The sequence below is a fragment of the Papio anubis genome, chromosome 7 (assembly GCF_008728515.1).
Source record: "Papio anubis isolate 15944 chromosome 7, Panubis1.0, whole genome shotgun sequence".
In the NCBI taxonomy this organism is placed as follows: Eukaryota; Metazoa; Chordata; class Mammalia; order Primates; family Cercopithecidae; genus Papio; species Papio anubis.
In genome coordinates, this window is record NC_044982.1 from 155560618 (window position 1) to 155570688 (window position 10071).

General features: G+C 43.8%; 1 protein-coding gene across 1 annotated transcript; it reads left to right on the forward strand.

The window, feature by feature from the left end:
* The first annotated feature begins 5691 nt into the window (after window positions 1-5691).
* LOC116275883 (golgin subfamily A member 8S) lies at window positions 5692-10065 on the forward strand. The gene is made up of 4 exons (XM_031668882.1): window positions 5692-6548; window positions 8238-8357; window positions 9253-9312; window positions 9496-10065. Exons 1-4 carry the CDS (start codon window positions 6465-6467, stop codon window positions 9847-9849), a joined length of 618 nt encoding a protein of 205 aa, XP_031524742.1. The 5' UTR covers window positions 5692-6464; the 3' UTR covers window positions 9850-10065.
* Window positions 10066-10071: the final 6 nt, after the last annotated feature.

The window sequence follows — 10071 nt, forward strand, 5'->3', positions numbered from 1 at the left end:
ATCCCAGCACTTTGGGAGGCTTAGGCGGGTGGATCACCTGAGGTCGGGAGTTTGAGACTAACCTGACCAACATGGTGAAACCCTGTCTCCACTAAATATACAAAAATTAGCCAGGTGTGGTGGCGGGCACCTGTAATCCCAGCTACGCAGGAGGCTGAGGCAGGAGAATCGCTTGAAGCTGGGAGGTGGAGGCTGCAGCAAGCTGAGATCACACCATTGCACTTCAGCCTGGGCGACAAGAGTGAAACTCCGTCTCAAAAATAATAATAAAAATCCCAGCACTTTGGGAGGCCAAGGTGGGAGATCACGAGGTCAGGAGATCGAGACCATCCTGGCTAACACGGTAAAACCCCGTCTCTACTAAAAATACAAAAAATTAGCCAAGCGTGGTGGCGGGCACCTGTAGTCCCAGCTACTCCAGAGGTGGAGGCAGGAGAATGGCATGAACCCAGGAGGCAGAGCTTGCGGTAAGCTGAAATGGCACCACTGCACTCCAGCCTGGGCAACAGAGCGAGATTCCCTCTCAAAAATAATAATACTAATGATAATAATAATGAATTATTTACAGGTAAAGTAAAAATTCTCTAGTGTTCAAGAGATTAAAATAAATTGTCTCAAGCAAAAGTCAAACTAGGATGATTTTTTTTTAATTATTCAACTTATTTAGAAGTTAGGTTTTTTTGTTCCTGTTGAATTGCTTTGTTCTGTTTTAGGTACTAAAAATAACCTTTCATTCTTTGGAGCTGATGGTATTTACTATGACAGGCAAACAATTGCCCTTCTTTCTACCACCATCTTTTCGTTGTTAATATTCCTGGTGTCCATAAATGTTCTTGCTTCTTTCTTTTTTTGTCTTTGCTTATTCAGTTACCTTCACCTAGAAATGCCATCTCCTTACGTCTGTCTGTGCTTCTTAAGGACTTGCCCAAATGTCATCTCCTGCAAGCAACAGAAATCTCCACTAGCTCACAACCACACTTAACTTCTTCCTGGATTTACCTATTTAGGCATCAATTATTTACTTTTTACTATAATACATGAGAATTTAGCTCTTATACCACCCACTTCCCCTTCCTCAAACATTATCTTTAGTCATACAAGTAATCTCTTATCATTAGGACTTTGCAGAGTAAAGCCAAGTTTTCTAGACTATTTAGGATAGGGTATTTCTTTTCTTGGCACTGTTTTTTGTTTTGCAGGTCTTCCTCATAGTAGTAATTTTTCATTTAAAAAATGCTGTTGTAGCCCTTTCTGTGAGATCTCCTTCTCTTTTGAAGCCTTTGGCTCCTCTGTGCCCATCTTGGCAGGTTGTTCTTTCGGTTGGCTGTGCAGATGCCATCTTGAGGGTTTTCTCATCTGCTTTCCTAGAGTAGCTCCATTGTTTCCTGGATCCCATGTCGTCTTTCTTGGCTTACCCTTTCTCATTTTACCTGACAACGTCCTCAAATAAAACCCTAAGAAAGCATGGAGTGGTATCTTTTCTGAGCTCTATCTTCCAAAAAAATATGACTCAGTGTTTGAGTTTTGGAGCCAGTCCGAGATAGGTTTGAATCTTGGTTCTCCTACTTATTAGCTGTATGCCCTTGGGATGATTCCCTAATTGCTCTATGCATGAATTTTCCATTTGCAAAATGGGGGAGCCAGTAATAGCAGTAGTACCTATGTTTTTAGGGAGCTATGAGGATTAATTGAATTGGTACATGTAAGCCATTTAGAACACTGCCTGGTGCGTACCACATCCCCATCGGTATTCACGTCTCTCATATTCTACCCTCACACTTGATTGATAGTTTGGTTGATTATGTATTTCTAGGTTGAGGATAATTTTACCTTAGAATTTCAAAGTCCGTGCTGTTGTCTTCTAACCAGTTGTGGTGGTGAAGCCTCACGCCGTCCTGAGTTTCACTTCTTTATGCAGAACTTTCTCCCTGGAAGCTTTTAGGAGTTTGTCTTTTCCTTGGTGAGCTGAAATAGCACAACAGTGTACTTAGTGTGGATCTTTTTTCATTCATGTGCTGGGTACACCAAATGGATAGGCCTATGGATAGGCTCTTTCAAAGTTGAGTCTTGAATCTTGTCATATTTTTGTTGTTAACTTTCTCCTTTCCATTTTATTTGTTCATTTTGAAGTGTCTGTTAATTGGATTTTAGACCTCTTGCCTTGAGTCTTGTATCTCACGTTATTTCTAATGTTTTTAAAAATTTTAAGTTCCGGAATATTTTTCTTATCTTTCAACTTTGAGGAAATTTTATTTGGAGAGTCATAACTTTAAGTTTTGTTTTGGTTATTTATTGTTGCTTAACCAATTATCCCAAAACTTAATGGCATCAAACTACACATTTGTCTATCTGTCACTACTGTATGGGATAACTGGGGCTAGCTGGACAGTTTTTCTGCTGGTCTCATTTGGCAGCTCTCACTGTGCGGTTAGACGGTGGCAGGGACTGGTCGTCTGGATGCTCAGCTGCAGTGTAATGTCTGAGACGGCTTCTTCACCCACGGGACTCTGCTGCCTTGGTGTTTCTTCCTGTGGCCTTTCTCTCTGCATAGCACCTCATCCTCTCGGGCCTCTTCATGTGGCTTTTCTTTCTCCAAGAGGGTAGTCAATTCTTATTTTTGGCTTCCAGAAGCACAGAAGTGGACCTGCCAGGCGTTCTTAAGGCTTAGACCTGGAGCAAGTCCAGCGTCATTTCTACCACATGCTACAGGTTAAAGTGAGTCTTGGGGCCAACCCAGATTCACTGTGGGATGGACCTGTCCAAGGACATGATGACAGGAGGTGTGGCTCATTGCGGACCAACTCCCAGGATGAACCCTGAGTTCTAAGAACTTTTTCTTCTCTGATTATTTCTTATTCATATTCTGTTTTGTTTTATACATGTAATATATTCACAAGTGTCTTTGTGAAGTGATTTTGATACTCTTTGTCTTCTCCCTTGCATCTCTTTGTTCTTTAATACATTTTTTCTTAGTTTATTTTGGTCTTATTTTTCTTTTTAAAGCCTTTCCTTAAATCTCTCTTCTATGTTGCTTATCATTTGTAGTCTTTTTTTCTTTTTTTTTTTTTTTGAGACCAAGTTTCGCTCTTGCTGCCCAGGCTGGAGTACAATGATGAGATCTCGGCTGACCACAACCTCTGCCTCCCAGATTCAAGCGGTTCTCTTGCCTCAGCCTCCCAAGTAGCTGGGATTACAGGCGTGCACCACCGGCTAATTTGTGTATTTTTAGTAGAGATGAGACTTCTCCATGTTGATGAGTCTGGTCTTGAATTCCCAACCTCTGGTGATCCACCCACCTCGCATCCCAAAGTGCTGGGATGACAGGTGTGAGCTACCGTGCCTGACCTGTAGTCTTTTTTTTTTTTCTTAATTCCTTTATTTGTTCATTCATATTTGAGAGAGGTGCTAAAAGACTGGGAGCCAGTGTGTGGTGGCTCACACCTAGAATCTCAGAGCTGTGGGAGACCAAATTTGGAGGATCATTTGAGCCCAGGAGCTCAAGACTACTTTGGGCAACATAGTGAGACCTCATCTTTACAAAAAATAAAAAAAAAAAATAGTGAGGTGTGGTGACACCCTTCTGTAGTCCCAGCTACATGGGAGGCTGAGGCAGGAGGATTGCTTGAGCCCGGGAGGTTGAGGCTATAGTGAGCTGTGATCACGCCACTGCATTCCTGCATTGCAGCCTAGGTGAAAGAGCAAGACCCTGTCTCAAAATAAATAAATAAATACAAATAAAAATAAATAAAAATTGATTGGGAGTTCTTTGTGGCCAAGACTTGTCAACTGATAGCTTTTAGGGGAATGTATGCTGATTCCTAATTGTTATCCTCCACCCCTCTATCTTATCTCCTGGTGCAATCGTAAATGATGGCTGGAACTACTCCATTCCTCTAGATGTAAAATCTACATTCTCTTGCCTGAGGTAGGTATGTTTGCTTGGGTTCTGCTTAAGGAGATGGGGGCAACAGTGTATTTCAGGGCCTGTAACATGTGTTCTCTATACAGGCTTTTGGTTAATCTCTGTTTTTCAGTCTTGCCTATCAGTCCCACTCTCGGGGGTACCTCGTATCTGAGTCTAAAACCTTTCCAGGTTGCTGTGGGACAAATTAGCCTCCTTGTTCTCAGTATCCCCCTGACCTCCACCTTTGTTAGCTTTGCTCCATTAATTAACCATTTTCCATTTACTATCGTTGTCTAACGGAGATGAATTCTCTTCTATTGGTAACCCCATTCCTTTTTGTAATTGTGTGTTTATACAATGTTTATTCTTCACTGTATTTCTATTGGAGCCTCAGGACGAAGAGCAGATGGTAAAAATATGTGTTCAGTGTTCAGTTTTCCTTCTGTAAGAAATCTGCAAATTGGAATAGATCATGGACTTAATGCATATAGAGCTACTTTGTTTTTCATGATTGTGCCTTCAATTCTATGTAGAAATATAATTTGTGACTTGCCTGATGAAATTTTCCTAATTTTGAGTCATCTTTACATTCCTATAATAAACACTGTTAGAATGGCTATGGTAATATTTTATTTTTACATTTTTCCTTCTGTATTAAATAAGATTATAGTTCTGTTTGTTTCCTTTAAGGCTGTTATTTCATTTCAGTGTCAAGGGTATGCAGGGCTGACTTGGGAAGCTTAACATCTTTTTTTCTAAGATCTAGGATGTAGATCTAGTTTACAGAGTAATTTTCAACTGCAGGAGTATTTTACCTTCCATGGGACGTTTGGAAACATCTGGAGACATTTTTATGGTCACAACTGGTCATGGTCGGGAGGTCTTATTGGCATTCTGTAGGTAGAGGGGATGTTTCTAAACGTCCAACAACACACGAGGAGAACCCTCCACAAAGAATTGTCTGGCCCAATATATCAATATTGCTGAGGCTAACAAATTCTGGTTTAAATAAATATCCAATTTGGAGGATGAGTCTTTGTCTTTTTTCCTTCTTCTGCATATTGGTCTCCAGATTTTCCACTTCCTCAGTTAGTTTTCATAACAGTAGATTCTTAAACAAATGAACACTTCATCCATACTTCTAAGGTGTTGTAAAGATGTGTAGTTTTCACTTTTTGCATCATATTCACATGTGGCTATATGCTCTTTTCTCTTCAAGGTTTTCTTTATCTTGATTACTTATCAGAGACTTCACTATTTTATTATCTTAGTCTTTTGAAAGAATCCTCATTTAGTATTATTTTTTAAATCTTTTTTTCTACTTTTTCCTTATGTCTTAATTATTTACCCTTTTTGTTTATTTTGCTTTTCCTAGTTTAGTAGATCAATGTAATTTAAATTACTTTTTAAACAAACATGTAAGGGTATACATTTTCTTTGAGTGCTGTTTGACTTTGTTCCACAAGTTTTAAAATTATTTTTTAATAGCTTGTATTTTCTAAATTATTTTATTGCTGCTTTTGTTCAAATTGCTCTATTAAGTTTTATTTATTTATTTATTTATTTATTTATTTATTTATTGAGAAGGAGTCTCGCTCTGTAGCCCAGGCTGGAGTGCAGTGGCACGATCTTGGCTCACTGCAAGCTCCACCTCCCGGGTTCATGTCATTCTCCTGCCTCAGCCACCCAAGTAGCTGGGACTACAGGTGCTCACCACCATGTCTGGCTTTTCTTTTGTATTTTTAGTAGAGATGGAGTTTTACCGTGTTAGCCAGAATGGTCTCAATCTCCTGACCTCGTGATCCACTCATCTCGGGCTCTGAAAGTGCTGCAATTACAGGCATGAGCCATTGCACCCAGCCCAAAACTTTGTGTTTTTACAGATATTAGACATGTTTCTTGTTTAAGAAAAAAAAATCTTAACAAAAACGTAGAAGAATAAGAGAAACATTTTTCCAAAAAAGAGAAATCATTGTGATTATTTTGTCTTATTGGAATATTGGATAATATAGTCTGCTTCATTAATCATCAAGCATGCTATGGATTTTCCATTTTTATAGAATTTGTATCTCAGTTAAGGTAACACTGGTAATTTTTGTACTGTATTTGAAGATGAAAAATATAGGCCAAAATCATAGACCTTGCATAGAAGCTGGATAATGAAGACAGTTCTGGAGGAAAACATAGATACACACACATGGACACACATATATATAAAGTATGCACACATTTTATTTTTAAAGTTTTAAAGCTTTTAAAGCAAAAGCCAGCCCCTCCCCTCTCCCAGAGTGGATGGCCTCTCCTCTCTCTTAGAGTGGGTTGGGATAGCGGTTGCATGGGGACCTTTCCTTGTGAGCCACAGGTCCCTCTGGACACACTGCTGTCTGGCCACGCCCCCTTTCCCTTTCATCTTTCTCATTGACCAATGGGCTTGGAGCATTAAGGCCACGCCCCTATTGAGCATTCTACTGGGGCCCTGGTTACGCCTCCTCTGGCTCAGTCGCACAGCAACCTGGTCAGTGACTGGAGGTGTTCATCAGTGCTCACTAGGATTTTGCTGATGTGGCCCCAAACCCGCCTCCCTCCCCACCCTGCGATGGCAGAAGAAACTCAACAGAGCAAATTGGCTGCAGCCAAGAAAAAGGTAAAAACGCACTGCGTCATGGCCTCCCAACCCAGCCACAGATCCCCTCTGATAACAAGACTTCTGCCAGAGTTGATACCTCTCCTGAGGCACACCGGACTGGGCCCCCCAACCCCGGTGCCTCTGGGCTACTCCCACCAAAGTTTTGTCAGTCAGCCCCACCCCTTCAGCAAGCAGCCCAGTCCCTGCCCACACTAATCACCCCAGGTTGACTTTGGGCAGGTGACTCCTGGGGCTCCCCACTCCATTACTGGGCCCTCATCTCCTGCCACCCCAAGCTTGATCTCCCTGGGCTCTTTGGGCTCTCATCCCAAAGGACCTGGGTTCCCCAGCCCCAGCCCCTCCCTTGCCAGTCATCCCTGGGTGACTTTGCGCTGGTGACTCCTGGGACTCCCTGCTGCAGACTCTGCCCTCCCCTCCTACTGCCTCAAGGTTGACCTCCCTGGGCTGTTTGCACTGGAGTCTCCAAGGACCTGGGTCCCAACCCTGTGTTTCCCTCCCCCATCATGAAGCAGCAACAGACATCGTGTGGATGTGGTCCCTCCCCCGAACCAGGAGGAGTGGAATGTAGTGATGTCACAGTCCACCTAGTAACTGTCATTACTGGAAGACTGGCCTTTGATCTTATGATTAAAGTCCCCTAAGCGTTCTCAACCCATTTCTGGTTCCTCTGGTCACAGCACACATTTCCAGCTGGAAGGGAAATGGAGACTATGGGACCTAGGAGCAAGCGATTTCAGGCTGCCTCACTCCCTTAACATCGACATTGACAGGGGGAAAAGCCTACACTTCCCCCGTGAGCTCAAAACGTTGACAGTATCTCTGGGTGGCCATGGGAGAATGGGTTTGGTTTTGGTTTTCTCCCAGGCTTCTACTTTCCAGAGAGATTTTAACATTTTTTTTCTGAGTTCTCCACCTCATATTCTAATTCTCCATGGTTCTGGGACCAGACTGCGCTTCAGTCAGTGTTCTCTGAAGTGAGATTTGCTCATCTTCTGTGGAACAGATCTTGGGAAACTGAACTTGATGACTTGCATCTTCCTCATATTATCTCAATCTGGGGTACTTTGAGTGCCACAGGATAAATGTGGGACATCTTCCTGAAGCATCAGTTTCCCTTGATTCTCTTGAGATCAGGAGAAAAATCATTAGTGTACTTAAGGATGACAGTCACATAGGTTTCTAAGAGAATACCAGACTTCTCTCTGAAATGAGGTTTGGGTTGTCCTCTTTCTGATAAATTCCCAGATTTAACAGAAAGGCTGTCTTCTGCCATGAGGACACATTGACATAAAAGTTTGAGAGGTACTGGTGCACTTCTTCACACTAACAGACGTGTGAGGATGTATGACTCTAAACCACATGGCATACAGCTCCTGCCTACCTAATGTTTACTTTTCTACCTCTGCCTCTGGTTTTCATCCCTGGCAGCTGCTGATTCTTGGCAAAACCTCAGAGCTTGGAGTCAGAAGATTGAGTTTCAAAGTTCCAGTTTTGCCTTTTTCTTATTTTTTTCTAGCCATGATATCAATCCGTCTCAGTCACTAAATGATTGTGACAACACCTTGTATAGTTGTTGGTGTCATTAAATCAGATAGTGTATGAGAGTATTTTGTAAAAACTGTAAAGGAGGATGTGGTTGTAGGGGCTGATGGTTCTCATGAGTATTACTGTTCTTCTTTCCCACAGTTAAAAGAATATTGGCAGAGAAACAGCCCTGGTGTTCCTGCAAGAGTGAAGAGGAACAGGAAAACAAATGGCAGTGTCCCTGAGACAGCCACTTCTGGTGGTTGCCACTTACCTGGGGATGTGAGTCTTGGCTGACCAGGCTTCTGGGGACAGGGGGCCCAAGGGGCAGTAGAGGGTAATTGTTAAGATTGTGGATGGACTGCTGGGTACTGGTTCAGAATTCTGGATTTGGCCGGGCATGGTTGCCCACACCTGTAATCCCAGCACTTTGGGAGGCCAAGGCAAATGGATCATGAGGTCAGGAGATTGAGACTATCCTGGTTAACACGGTGAAACCCCGTCTCTACTAAAAATACAAAAAAGTTAGCCGAGCCTGGTGGCAGGTGCCTATAGTCCCAGCTACTCAGGAGGCTGAGGCAAGAGAATGGCATGAACCTGGGAGACGGAGCTTGCAGTAGCCGAGACCGCACCACTGCACTGCAGCCTGGTGACAGAGCAAGGCTCCATCTCAAAAAACGAACAAAAAAAAAGAATTATGGATTTGAATCCTGCCTCTCCATCTGCTAGGGATATGATTTAGGGCAAGTTCCTTGAGCTCTTTGGGCCTCCCTTTTCACATCTGTGTAATAGAGGTGGTATCGTTTGACTTCCATTTTTTAAGTTTAAATGAGATTTGTTACTGTTGTTTTTAATGTTAATCCCCAGTACATGGCCTGCTGTAAACACTCAGGACACCCAGGATATGGTCATTGTTTGATTTTTCTCATCCCCAGTCTTAAGGGGAAGCCAGGACAATGAGAACAGCCACTTGCCATCAGGAGTCACTGAAAGGGCCCCACGGTGGGATGGTGGGGAGATAAGAACCATGAGAGAATTTGGCACAAAGGAGTTATGGGGCAAAGGGTCCAAGATAGGCAGAAAAGAAAATTGTAACAGTTGATGGGGAAGAAAGGAAGTCAGAGGGCTTAGACACTGGGGGAGAGAACATCTCCATATGCACTCTCATCTCTTGTAGTCAGCAACAGGTATTGGCGGAGAGGGCCCTACGTCATCTGCACCCCTCAAGGATCTGGAGGTAAGAGGCTCTGGGCGGAGGTGCAGTGACCCTGCAGGCCAATCCTCCAACCTCCTCCCACAGCGGGGACTGGGTGCCCCTCTGCCAGCTGAGATAGCCCACACACACCCCAGCTCTAATGATTGTTCTCTCTACCTCTCCCCCGACTCCTCCTCCACCTCCTCCTCTCTGCGTATGCCTCAGAGCCCGTGCCAAGAACTAGCAGTAGTCCTGGACTCGAGGTCTGTCAAAATCAGTCAACTGAAGAACACCATCAAATCTTTGGTAAGAGTCCAGTGGGGTCCCCTGATTCCATGCTGCCAATCCTGGGCTCCAGTTTCCCCTTGGGGCCCTGAAGAAAGGGGCTCAGGCCCCCTGGTGCCAAGGACAAATAGGGATCTGGGGTGCCCAGACCTCACCTGGAGGGACCCCAGAGCACGCACCATGGCTGTTCTTTTGCTGCCCTCTTTGCTGACTGTCTCCTCTCCACACACCCCTGCTCAAGTCCTTGCTACACACGCCCTGGGGCTGTGGCCTCTCGGGGAAGTGCGAGCCTGACTCGTTGTCAGGGGTGCTGTATTTCTGCCGTGACTCAGTCCCTAATTTGCTCTTCGATTCTGGACAAGCCACCTCTCCTTTTGGGCTCATGTTTCCAGAGGAGGTAGTGAGTATCAAAGGTGTCTGTTAGCTCTGAGGGTCCGAGATTTAAAGCCCCCCTAGAACAGAAACCTCAGGGCGAAGGGCACCTGACTGTCCTTTTCCGTCCTATATATACTGTGA